This window comes from Oculina patagonica, chromosome 5 (genome assembly GCF_052425735.1).
Source record: "Oculina patagonica isolate OP01 chromosome 5, crgOcupat, whole genome shotgun sequence".
NCBI lineage: Eukaryota > Metazoa > Cnidaria > Anthozoa > Scleractinia > Oculinidae > Oculina > Oculina patagonica.
Window position 1 is genome coordinate 28,978,857 of NC_135762.1, and position 13,608 is coordinate 28,992,464.

General features: G+C 37.9%; 2 protein-coding genes across 2 annotated transcripts in view; both read right to left on the reverse strand.

Moving 5' to 3' along the window:
- The window catches only part of LOC144654273 (uncharacterized), an 84,578-nt gene extending 82,408 nt beyond the window's left edge, over window positions 1-2,170 (reverse strand). Inside the window, exons 1-2 of the mRNA XM_078514358.1 lie at window positions 2,051-2,170; window positions 427-984 (exon numbers count right to left, since the gene is read on the reverse strand). Coding sequence (XP_078370484.1) covers window positions 427-526 — 100 coding nt within the window. The 5' untranslated portion in view covers window positions 527-984; window positions 2,051-2,170. The remainder of the gene's footprint in view (window positions 1-426; window positions 985-2,050) is intronic.
- On the reverse strand, window positions 802-8,553 carry LOC144654129 (uncharacterized). The gene is made up of 4 exons (XM_078514228.1): window positions 8,400-8,553; window positions 7,257-8,085; window positions 4,194-4,328; window positions 802-984 (listed from the first exon to the last, which is right to left on the reverse strand). Exons 2-4 carry the CDS (start codon window positions 7,893-7,895, stop codon window positions 802-804), a joined length of 957 nt encoding a protein of 318 aa, XP_078370354.1. The 5' UTR covers window positions 7,896-8,085; window positions 8,400-8,553.
- Window positions 8,554-13,608: the final 5,055 nt, after the last annotated feature.

Consider the following 13,608-nt stretch of genomic DNA (forward strand, 5'->3'; position numbering starts at 1 on the left):
ATGACCTAAAACATACCACAAAACGATATCTGTTTTGTTATCTAAGGGGCAGAGGAGCTCAGTGGATGCTTATGGTCACTCCTCCCCAATTATGCTCCTGTCTACATAAATGATTATTTAACTAATAGCAATAAACTGTCCCTCCGATCATGGCATTCATTAATTCATTTAGGACAGTGATCATACTTGCTAACTAATAAGATGACTTGAAATTAATCTAACCGTCAGGCCCCATTTGTTCAAAAGGTGGATAAGACTACCACCGGATAAATCACTATCCGGCCGGTGGATAGCGTTATCCAGCTCTAAAACAACTGGGCCAGGTGAATACTATTTGATAATAATTAAGTTTAGGGTAATATAAGTTATTCTTCGTTGAAATTGTGCATCACGACTCAAAAACAATTAGTAAGAAAGCTTTCTCACCTAATGCAGATGGTAGTCCGTTGCCACGGTAACGTGCGTTGCACATAGGCGGCTTCTTCAGTTCGTAAACGTAAAAACGCCCGCAATAGGCGATTTGCATGATGGCGTCACTTGACTACAACTACCAGAATCCTCCGCTTTGTCTTTTTATCATTCTAATTAGAGCAATTGTTTTTCAAACCCCACTGGGAATTCAAAATTTGAATAACAAAGGAAAGGCGAAATGAATTCTGGTATTTGTAGTCAAATGACGACATCGTGCAAATGTGCTATTGCGGACGCTGATCGCAGTAATCCGCTGACAGCAGTAATGTAACCATTGAAAACACACTTTACGTCGAACAACCCCATCAGCCACTGAAGGATGACTTCCATCTAGCCAGCCTGGCAGCCCTGCTTTACAATGTCGCCTGCTGACACATGAATCCGCCATTTGATTTCCAGCCACCCCTCCAAATTTATACCAGCCCGACAGTTCTTCATCGCACAAGAGGGTATTGCTGTCATAGAAGGTTTTTGCTCTATTTGACTCATTAAGGAATGTATAGCTGGAACATTCTACAAAAAAGAAAAAATTATAAATGGCTTTCAAAGAAAATGTTTCTCACTAACCATTTGTAATTGTTTCTTTCTTTTTTCGCTGATTAAGGCCCCGTCCACACTGACCCGGGTAAATTTGAAAACGGAGAAATTTGAAAACGCCGCGTAAAATGTTTTCCGTCCACATTAACCCGGGTAAATTTGAAAACGATACGCTTCATTAGTAAGTAAAAGTAAAAGTAAAGCCTTTATTTAACGAGGGTAGCACTAAAATAACATAAAAATACTAACAAACCAGTGGCCCTCTAAAATTATTTACAATAAAATATAAAAATACACTATTTCACGCTCCAAGTCCAAACGCTCATTGGTGAGCGTTTTTGAAAAGCTCCGTTTTCGGTGACCGAAAACGCCGTTTCAGTGTGGACGGTTGGCCTAACCGGAGAAAAAAGATGCGTTTTCAAATTTACCCGGGTCAGTGTGGACGGGGCCTAAGTCTGTTTGCTTGTTTTCATTGTTACATTTCCCACATTAGGTGCCAATTGTTTATTTTACATTTAATATCATTGTAATCTAGCTGTCGATCACTTCTTAAAATTCATGTTAAAACATACGAAACATCAATTGTTTAAAATCAATTTTTTTTCCGGCATGCGTTATCTTGCCATGTTTGTCACCGCAGTGCTATTATCTTGCTTAAATTCTGATAACGGTTCTCTAGTGCATGACTTTTAGATCTAGGACAAGGACAATTGGCAGCATAAACATGCTTTTAAGCCAAATCAGCTCTGAGGTATACTTTTGGGTTTGTTTCAGCACCTTCCTTCTAGAAGCTTACACTGCTATTCTGTCCAAAATAAAACCACTCTCGTCATAGAGAGCCTTCCGTTTATTTCCTGCGAGGTCCATGTTAAAGCAACGTGAAAGTGATGAAGGAAACTGAATATTATTTGAACAGCAAATGACCTTATGCAGATATTAAATAATTGATTCAGCGAAGTGTTCCCTTAACGTTTGGGAACACAAATTACAATAACGTGTAAGTTTAGTGATTTCGAAAAAAATATGTAAAAGTTTTCCTTACCAGTGTTCCCATGAATTGTGATGCTAAAACCTATCACCAGAAGGCTTGAAATTAAGGTAGAATGGATTTTCTTCATACCAAAAACGTCTTTGTTCGCTACGCGTGGAACTTTGGGAGTCATAAGAAGGGAAATGACAAAACGAATCGTGTCACAAATAATTTAAAGGTAGGGCTCCAGCATGGTTTTCTTTATCAGTATTATGCTGAAACGTCATTGCTACTGAGGAAGTAAATGTTTTGTTGTGAAAATATGGGATTCCTTAACATCAATGTATAAGGTCGCATCGTTTTAGTAAAGGAAATTGAAAGAAAGCGTGCAGGATTAATACGGACAAGAAAATACATTACTATGACAATCAATAAAAAATAAACACACGCCGCTACAACATGCCTAGTTATACACTCAACGACAGATATTTAGCCATATTACTAAACTGATTGTTGCAAAATGTGAACTGTTCTGTGGGTAAATAGGTTACGCTGCATTTTTTTTAACGTGGCAATGAATTCAACATGTAAGAAGTTAACGAGAATTAAAGATCGAAGAACTGCTGGCACGGTCGGTTTTGGCGTCAAAGCGTTAGAGGAAGCAGTTTAAAAAACGAAAGGTTCGTCTGCTATAAGCGCTCAGGATGCATAAATCAAATATTGATTATAAAGTAGAAATATAACAAAATTTCAACTCAACGCTACGTTGAAGCGTTTTGCTACACCGAAAACGTATTCACTAACACAACTAAAGATTGTTTTCTTTATTTCATATGCTCACGGGTCAAGAAGGAGTCCCTCTATTTAGAAACGTTTATCAACGCTGGTTCGAATTCATTGGTCTTTATGTTAAATAAATTCATCTACAGTTTGGATTCCTTGTGCGCTCTGATTGGCTTAAAAGCTACGCATTATTTAAGCGATAGACAAATACTGCGCATGACGCAAGAACACGGGTGAAGGTTTGTGAATCACGAGCTGATAGGGAGAGTTATTTGATAGCAGTCGGGCTTTGGTTCATGATGGGCGGTCAAAGCCTTACCAGCGAAGTGCTATTTGTTATCGAACTGGAACTTCAATTCTAAATTAACGTTTGGACATCAATAGTGGAACTTAATGAGTATTGGTGATTTTCCCTTAAAGATCAGATACTCTTCAGTTCCTATTTCTCAGTATATTTATTTATTTATTTATTTCTACTTCTTTCGAGTGTTAATGCATAATTACCAGTTGGAACAACTGATGGTTTGTTTAGTTTGGCGCCTTGTAGGATGAAAATACAAATAATGAGATATATACCGTCAGCAAACTTATCTTAACCTAGATTAATTAACCTCAAACAAGTTATAAACAAGCCCTGGTGTTATGGTAAGGAAACCAAACATCCCAGAACGTTTACTTCTGCGGTAAAACCTCAACATCCGCTGTTGAGTTCAAACCGTGACGGCTCAAATATTCAATCTAGCTGTACGTCACTTCACTAACACTATTAAACTGAAATGGATCCTTTAATAAGATCTGTTACTAATAAAACCACTCGCCTTTGTTTTAAAATGTGTAAATAAAAAGGCTAGTTCTAAGACTGATGCTTTGCAGGAGAAATTAAACAGAACAAATGAATTAAATGTCGCCAGCGTGAATTGAACCAAGACACTTTGATCTCAGGACAAAACCGTGTGCTCTAACTAGTCCAAGCTCAAGATAGACGTGACGATTGCCAAAATTTGCCTCCAGGTTCGATGGGCTTTGTTTGCCGTAATTATTTTTCTCATTGGAGCAGGTATCGAAACAGCATCCTGAATGGAACCATGCTCAAATGACGAGAATGCTGATTATGTCGGGAAGTCTCAACATCCCCACTCACAGTCACGCAATCGTATGTCAAATTATCTCAAACGCGAGCACCACTGAAAGAGTTTAATCTAAGCAGAGGCACATATTTTTGCATTGCATACCTGAAGACCGTCCTTAGCCACTTAATTAAGTTATGTTACTAACCAAGAGAGGTATCAACTAATTTCTCCTCGGGTGAGAACATAAAAAACAAAACAAACAAGACAAAAAAAAAACGTCGATTCAGCTGATTACTAATTTGACTCTCTTCGTCCACCGCAAGTTATATATTCATATAATCAGACGAAGTCATTTGGTTTACATATATGGGCGGTTCGTCACTGGGTTCTTCATTGGGTTGTGACAAATGAAGAGCAACTACAGTAGATTCCTTTGCACTGTCTTGAGCTCCCTGTTTAAATTTCACAAGTGATGCATAGGAACTATGCCCTGGTACCTGTGCAATACAAAAGAGGACAATATTAGTCAGTCAGTCAGTCAGTCAGTCAGTCAGTCAGTCAGTCAGTCAGAGTACGTGCTTGAATCAGTTGATTGTCGGAGACACGTTTTTTGAAGAGACACAAAATTTCCAAACACGTTCTGATTTTACGAGTCTACTACAGTTGGAAGGTCATGGGTTCGACTCCCGTTGGGGGTACTCGGAAAATCTTTTTTCCGAGATTTCAACTTGAGAACACTTCTTCATTTACTTCACTTTATCCAAGTTGCCATTTCACTTTACATTTATCCACATTTATCATTTCGACATATTGAGCCTTGCAGATATGGCAGGACATGTGTCACACATAGAACGTAGTATATGACCTCGCTCACCACGAGTCTCCCATAGCTCAGTGGTTAGAGCGTCCAACCGGTAATCTTGGAAGGTCATGGGTTCGACTCCCGTTGGGGGTACTCGGAAAATCTTTTTTCCGAGATTTCAACTTGAGAACACTTCTTCATTTACAGGACTAAATAACTTGACAATATTTGTGCTCGTGCTGACTGCCTATGATATTTTATTGACCAAGCATGCCAATCGATAGTTGGCACTTTAAGACCGTAACCAGACTTTTGGCAAAGACGAGGCCAAATCGTCGATCGCCGATGCCGCGAGCCGTAAATTTTAAAATATAGATGCAAAACGCTATATTTTCAGCATTTTTACAAGGTTTTTCTTCTGAAAAGGCTATCTTGTTCAACTGTGAATTATCCCCCTCCCCCTTTTTACTCGTAAATGTAATGAAACGAGTATGGTTATGGAAAGTGATATGCAAATTTTCACTCGGTCAGTCGGTCGGTCGATGGGCTGTTAACTTAAATTTATGAATAATAATTTATGCATTAAATTATGGGCTGTTAACTTTAATTTATGAATAATAATTTATGCATTAAATTATAAATTAATTTTCCTTGTTTTTTTTTTAAACTTTTTGGTCCACACTTATGAGGTTTGAACCGGCGACTCCTAACATCAACTATGGTTTTGAAGACTAAACCCCTAACCGCTTGACCAATTCGGCGAACTGATCATTTGGGCTGAAAATTAGCATATAGATTTCTTTGTGTTGTTCTTAGCCCGCTGACCGGTACCGTAGGTATAAAAGCTTCTTCGAATGGCTCGATTTATAGCTCTTAAGAATTTCACATGACAAATAGAAGAAATAATCTAAGAGAAAATATGAAAATCTTCGAAGCACTGAACTGATATTTCGTGTTTTGATCGAATTTTTAGATTTTACAGGCACGAACTGTGGACTGCGACTGTGTTGGGTATTAAAAGGTTGATTTCAGGACAATTGTATTATTAAAGTCCAATTTCAGCAGTCTCTGAATGTTTTATAGTTCCAAGCGTATTGTATGATAATCGATAGTCATGATACGTAAATAATTTATCGTAAAAAAGCTCGCCAAACTGACGAATTTTGTTGCCTTTTAATAATTACGAAATAGAAAACATGTTCCGTGTTTCTATCGAGTTATAGAAACACGAGTGGAAGTTTGGGAGAGCGAGAAATGCTGTGGGAACACGAGTCGATAGACGAGTGTTTCCACAGCTTTTTCGAGTTCTCCCAAACTTTCACGAGTGTTTCTATAACTCGATAGAAACACAGAAAACATGTTTTCTATTTCTTTTAGAAAACAGCACAAAGAAAATAACGCACATCAAAGTAATATTTAGCGCTTTATTTAACATCAAAACGTAGATTCGCTTCACCTTGCAGTTTTACGTCATGAACATAATCAACCAATCATAGTAAGGGAGTCAATGAACAGAAATAAATCAACTGTTTAACATTCGCTTCAAGGCTAAAATTCACCGTTTTTTGGCCAAACAAACAAAGAAAACAGGCCCCAAAGTTAATGTAATTATGAGAAATAACTAAGCCTATTGTTTAACTGAAGTCAAGCACTGGAAAGAGTCAAGAATTTGACAAGAATTGTGGATTTATTTCGCTTCATCGACGTAACCGAATGGTTTGACGACTGACGCTGCCGATCGAGCGACTCGAACCTTGGAGGTAAAATTGCATATTTTTCTGTCAAATGAAGTTTGACTCGGCATTTTGGACGAATATCTTGTCCTGTTAGGGAGCTATGAATAGTTCTGAAGTGCTGCAAAGCCTAGAATGGAGTGAAGTTGCGCCAATTGAATTCATATACTTCTTTGACAGGTCAGCCGCTTCGATAATTTCTTTCACAGACTATTTTTGAACGTGTAGCGGGCTCTGTAAACATCTTACTCGCTTGTTTTCAAGTGTGCAACCTGGTTTTTGTCAGCTGTGACATTAAAATTTGACACAATTCTTAGTTGTTATTTTTGCATTGCTTATTTCAGCGCCGTGAATATTGATTGCCGTGTCTACGACAACTGTCTGTGTCTCCATCGAGTTATAGAAACACAATTTTTAACCAATCAGCGCACGTATTTACTTTGTGCTGTTTTATAATATACTGTATAGTACTTGATTTGCATCTCTAATAGATTTATAAAAAAGGAGAAAGAAAAAAAGACGTCGTATAAAATTGTAAAATAGATTGTCGTAAAAAAAAAAAAAAAAAAAATAGTCGTCCCCGCTGAGAATCGAACCCGGGCCGCTGGACTGGAGAGCCAACGCATTACCACTACACAACGCGTTAGCAATCTTGCACTTTATGGTAGAAATTAGTTTTATATAACGAAGGATTTTGAATGGATTACCCGCGTCCGCTGTAAACACAAGGAACCAACGTGATCATATCTCCCTTCAAACAGTTATGTCAAAAGATATATTGCGTAGCCTTTAGTTGTCAAATTATACTAACGTTGGAAACATCAATGTAGGGGAACACGTTTGATCAATATTAATTAAATTAAGAAAAAAAAGCGTCATGTTTTTTATACCTGAGGTGGTCTTTTTTTCTTGTTTGTTTTATCAACAACTGCATACAGGTAATTCTTTATCTTATCTCCTGCGAGTGCATCCTCCTCTGGTACAGCTTCGTTGGTGTTCAGCCCTGTTTCGATTGCTGAAGAAGAACGATCTACTGGATTCACAGAAGACATGCGATCAACAGACTGAACAGAAGATAAAGGACTCCCACTAACTGAGGACGAGCGGTTCGCAGGATCCAGTGATCCGTCATCTTTTAAGGAGCACCTTGCTGCTTTGGCTTGGCAACTCGCCCTAGACACTTTCCCTCGACCGTCTCTGTGAACAACCGCGTAAACATGAGCTTTATTTTCTTTTTGTTTTTCATCGTTGACATCAGGCACTCCATGCGTCTCAAGCTTCTTGGTGGCATCCAGCTCTGGTGAATATCCATCCTCAGGCCGCGTTTGACTTACTGCTTCTTCTTCTCGGGTAAAAGACTCTCCTCTATCGGGTCTTGACATCTTGGTGGTATTTTTAACAGCTGCATAAGTGTGCTCTTTTTTGCAATCATCGACCGTTTCGTAAGTGTCCAGTCCACGACTCACAGGTGCTGCAGGGGACTGGCTGTTTACAGCCTCCAGGCACTCTCCTCTGTCAGAGGTTGACATACTGCTCTTCGTTTTAACATTCGCATAAGTACGCTCCTCTTTGCAATCATTGACCGTTTCGTAGGTGTCCAGCCCCGTCTCTGTCCGTGAAAGCGTTACATGTACTGTAACTGCATGTTCGTCTGACTGTTTTCCTGGACTTGAAGGTTTCTCGTAAGTGCATCTGATACGACTTTCAACTTCACGTGATCTATAACATTGCCACGACAAGAAAGATTGACTTTAATATTGACAAATGAATTACGAACATATAACTTTAGATTGTCCAATTGGTGGTTTTTAAAGCTGGTAGAAATCAATATTTTATCTGATCTATAGCTTTCTAGCATTTTTTACAACCGAGTTATTACGAAAACAGTACTGTTTTAAGTTGGTATGCAGACGCCATGTTTGTGTACATCTTTGGGGCACCATAAAGTTTTGTAAAATAACAACTGTAGCAAAGAAAGAGCATCTTTGGTAAGATAATGAGTTAGCAAAGTATTCTCTATAATATATACTTGCCATTCATTGCAATGGTTATGCAACCGCCCAGTGTTCATTTCCCCACGATAGTTATGGAGCAATCATAAAAAGAGATACAGAAAAAAAAAAGAATAATTTTGTCAACATGCTATAGGCTTAATAAACTAAGTGTTTTGCATGTTTTACTAGAAAGTGTGGGTAGTATGTACTTTTTCTTTTCTTTTAAGTTAAAAAAAGTGTTGAAAAGGGGTTCAGAGCTTTGCTCCATTAAATTTTCCTGCTTGCTTTCGGAACAGATAATTTCTGCAGACAGACATTTGTGTATATGTTTGCACCAATAGCACAAAGCATGGATTATGTACCGTGCAAGCATAAGTAACGTAGCGTGTTGAAAGAGTGGAAGTCACTAGAGAATCAATTACCTCGTTTTTTGAAGTTCCGACGCCGTCGAAAAGAAATGAAGCAAAATATGATCAAAATTATTAAAATCAAGATAGCCAGTAGGGTTAATACGATTACAATCATCCTGGAGTTGTTAGTGCCATTCGTTTCTGAAGGAAGGTCGTGCACAGTGTCTCTAGCAGTCGTTGCTAAAAAAGAAATAAAATAAATAAATAAATAAATAAATTTGTTATAAAAGAATTGTCAGTTTCATGCAGCGGTAAATAATTGTTACAAGTTCATAATTATACAAAAAACTTTTTGTCACAAGATCGGATCTGTACGATAACAATTGTGTAAAATGAATCATGTAATTCTACCTGTCCTGTTTCGATAGGGTAAATCAGTCTCTGTTGGTGTTTTTTAAAATTGTGTACCTGCCATTGTAAGCACTGTTAACGAATTGCATTGCTATGCGACTAGTAGCTTTCTTTTCGGATTTAACTTATTTATAATGCTATTTGATGTAACCTGAATTGAAGTGAATTGTTTGGGATATTTTGGGCTAACTTGGTCAAAACACAAATTCTTTCCTACCTTGAGAACTTTCCCGATCTTCTGTCGATAGACTTCTGGACAGTGTTGAACGCGTCATGGAAGGTTTTGTGGCTGACTCTGTATTTTCACTTCTTTTTGTCTGTGATGTTACCCCTTCGACCGTTGATGCTAAAAAATAAAAATAAAATAAAACGTTTGTGACCCGAGACAGTTAAAAATATTTTCTTTGCTCTGTTCGGATAATTCCGGTTGTTTTAGGTCGCACTAGTATGACTAACTTGGTCAAGACAGAAACTATTTCTTACCTTGAGGATTCATTTCTGTCGATAGACTTCTGAACTGTGTTGAACGCATCGCTGTAGGTTTTGTGACAGACTCTGTGCTTTCTAATGTACTCCATTTTGTTTGTGATGTTACCCCCTCGAGTGTTGATGCTAAAATTGAAATAAAAATATTTGCTAACCCGAGACATTTCAAAAAGATTTCCTTTGATCTGTTCGGAAAACTTGTAAACCTTTTGAACAGACCATGGAGTAGATCATCCCAAGATAACTTTATAGTTTTGAAACAAAAAAGAGGGGTCGTTCAGAAGCAGGGAGACTTTGAATATACACTGTAATCCCTTACAATATCAGCAATTATATTATTACGAGTACTTGCTAAGTTCACACTTCCGCTTATTATTTATTTTTTTGCAATAGGAATTTGTTCATATTCATTTTATAGAAAGAAGGTGATTACTAGACAAGTAGAAAAAAATGATATGTCCCACGGTTGATCGACGGTTGATCTCTCTTGCGAGCCAAGCCGTATATAGAAAAAGCCGCCATTTTCTTAATGTGCACGCGCAAATCAGATCTAATCACACGTGAAATTGTGAGCAATACAATAATAACCAATGGATGATAAATAATTTTTATGTTAATCAAGGCCAGAAGGTAAGAATCCAAAACTTTTAATTACTCGATAACAGTCAAGAACTTTTCAAAAAATTTTCATTTCTCAGTCTCTCAAAAAAATTGCACTTTCTGTGGTAATTTTTTTTAAGCCGGCAACGCGCAAAAACGTGTTAGCGAAAGGCGGTCATTATATAGGTTTGCTGCTCTACTTGTCGCTGGTGAACATTTATAGACACAAATGCAACAGATGCAACGGTACTTGCCGATCTAAAGAGCGACGATATTCGGACCTGAACGCTGATTAACTGCTCTGACTAAGAGCAGAGGCATATTATATGCTTCTGCTAAGAGACGTTGTTCTTGTCGCACTAAACGTCACAGCGTTTTCAATAAGCGTCAGTTGTTAGAACTTTTACTAAAAAGATCGTAAAGAACAGCGGCAGGCCCTGTCCTTATTCCAGGGCCTGGATGATCGGTCCCCCAACTTAGCTGAAGGTCTGGATCCGCTACGTTGAGTTGCTCTTTATATACTACTCCGCGGACGTTCTCGTTTCTAAACTGTTCTGAAAATCAGGCTTGAAGTTTAGAAAAGCCTGTTTGCTGTGTTTGCTTCGCTTTTGTTTCTCAAATTTCCGTCCGTGTGCAAACTTTCTAAGCAGGTTTCGAAGTTTCATTTGCAAGACATTTCTTAAAGGAAAACTTATGGCATCAGGAGAACTTTCCCATTTCGCGAGCCAGACTGTAGAATACGGCCAGCAAAATTGACAAATCACAGTGCACGTACTAACTGAGAGATATAATAACACCTAATAGGTAATTATTCAGTTCGCTGTCTATCATGTAGCTCCAAAAAACGAGGCCTGCAAAAAAGCACAAAAACATTAACTGAAAGGTTCCTATTGAGGTACCACTGATACACTTGGCGAGGACAATTTAGCATTTAATAGAAATTTATTTCACCGAGTAGCACAAAACCATACGGTTGCCAGGCCCGCTATATTTCATGACAAGAAGAAAACAAAACCAAAAAGTTAACGACAAATAATGTGCAACTTGTGAGACATACCCTCTTTGCCACTACTTTCGGAATGGCTCTCGCAAATATATCCGAGCTGTCGTATTTTCGTGCAACTCAAGTCGTTATACTCTCCATGGTCTGAACTGTAGTTCCTATACATAACCGCACAACCTCCATCACCATTGGGTTCTTCTTTTGCCCAAGGGAAAGCTCCTTTGGTAGGATCCACTGTGCTGTTGTCGCTTATCCATCGCCACTCTCCCGATTCGCTATCTTTCTTCAAGCCGATAAAATATTCAGCTGTGTCCATCTTTTGAATAGTGTTATTCAAGAACCTCCATTCCTTTAGACTTTCAATAGAAACAAGGTTGCTTCCAGTCTTCTTGCAAGCACTTCTGCTTTCTTCCCAACTACGCCACTGCTCAGAGCTTGCATGGAATGTGTAGTTTAAACCACCAAATACAAAGTATTTAACTGTTTTGTCTAGGTGAGTAAAAATCAGAAACATAACTGACATAAATTATTCCAAATGCAGAACCAAACCCCATTCTACTTGAGCTGGGAAACGGGATGGGAGAGAAATAATCTAAAAAGGCCATCATCAAAAAGTGTCATCATGAAACGTTCTAAATGTATAATATTAGCAGGCGTGTTTTTTTTTTTTCAAATTGAGAATTTTAGTGACTTTGAAGTGTTCTTTTTTTTTTGTGTGTACCTGTAACTGAAAAATGGTGTTAAATACTGAGAAACCCTCCCATGGTTTCTAGAATGGTTCGTTTCTGACGGACGCAAATACACATTACGGCACACAAACTGCATTTTAACATGGTGACCCAAAACAAGACAGGGCCGTTTCTTTTTAGCCTGGTTTTCACCAGCGACGCAAGCGCAAACGCAAGCATGTCTCATGCTATCGTGAAAACGCTTACGACACAATAATAAGTAGAAGCCCAAGCACAAGCATAATGATCACAATTTTTCCTTTTCTTGTGCTTGCGCTTGTGCTTCCGTTCGTGTGAAAACGAAACATTGCATAAGCACAAGAAAATTGTTTACGTCTGGTCGTGTCTAGCCAATTGAATGAGGTAATTGTTGTGTATGGCTATATCGTCTTGTTAAAGGCCTCAAAAGAAAAACATTTTGGTCGTTGCTTATACCCTTCGAGTTTTATTGTCGAAGCTTAAATCTTAGTTTTAAGATTACGGAAGAGATGAGGAGTCAGCAGGAAGATCAATGTTGAAAATTTTCAATGTTGCTCACATGAACCAATATCCACGGGGAATAATTGAAAAGTTACCGAGAATTATAGCCTCTCAGAATTACCTTCCTTCTCAAAATTGCTAAAATAAAATCTCGTTTTCAGGTTGGGACGGAGACATCCATCATCCCTCCCCTCCCTTATACATGTTTGAGGGTAACAGAGCTCGATTATAATCTCTTTCCAATCTAGACATTGACATAGACATGGAGAGACTTAATTAATACGGGTTTAAAAACAATCAGGATGAAAACATAACAAAAAATACCGTTTTACGTGTTTGCTGTGTGGGTGCCCGTTGAGGAATATGTCTCTTTTTTAATTTATTTTGTTTTACTTTTTTTTTTTTTTTATTTTTTTATTTTTTAATAATAAATTTGTCTTTATTTTGCCTTTACTGAAGAAATTGATAAATGCAGGAAAGGCCCGAGTGTCAAGAAAAAGTTGAGCGGCTAATACAAAGCATGCAATGTCGAACAAATAAATAATAAGATACAACTTACTTTTAAAGAGTTTGCATTTTCCCCCTGTATCTAAGCTGACATTCCCCGCCTAAGCGCACACTGTTTGTGCAAAGAGTGTCCGGCGATTGCGTAGGAGGCCGTGGTGGAATGTTTCTTTCTTTCTTCTTTATTGGGTAGTTGACACAAATGAAAACACTTTTTGCTATTGTTTGCTAGCCTTCTTACTTCTATTCTCTTTGTCTTGATGACATTAGTTCGGGATTCGGGCACAACAGTGACATGTAATTGGATCCCAAAATGTCAACCTAAATCTCTTATTAGTTATTACATACGGAAAAAATATTCCTCGCCAGCATTTCCTGATACTTCTATGTTAAAACAAAGCACAAAAAAAGATTGTCTTTATCAGATAATTTAATCTCAATCTACCCTTCAATTCATTCGTTTAGATTAAACAACCTTAAATTTTTTACAGTGCTCCATTTATAAATCAAAATTATAATGTTAGAGGTGATTCGTATTAGATTTAACCTGAGGGTAGCGCCTCAGCCATTGTATTCGGGCAGTTGTCAACAATATCGCTAAAATACAGCTACTTCTTCGTAAATTGAAACAAGCGAGAGTAATTTGTATCTTCTAAACAAAAGCCAAAGGAAAACACTTAATAGAG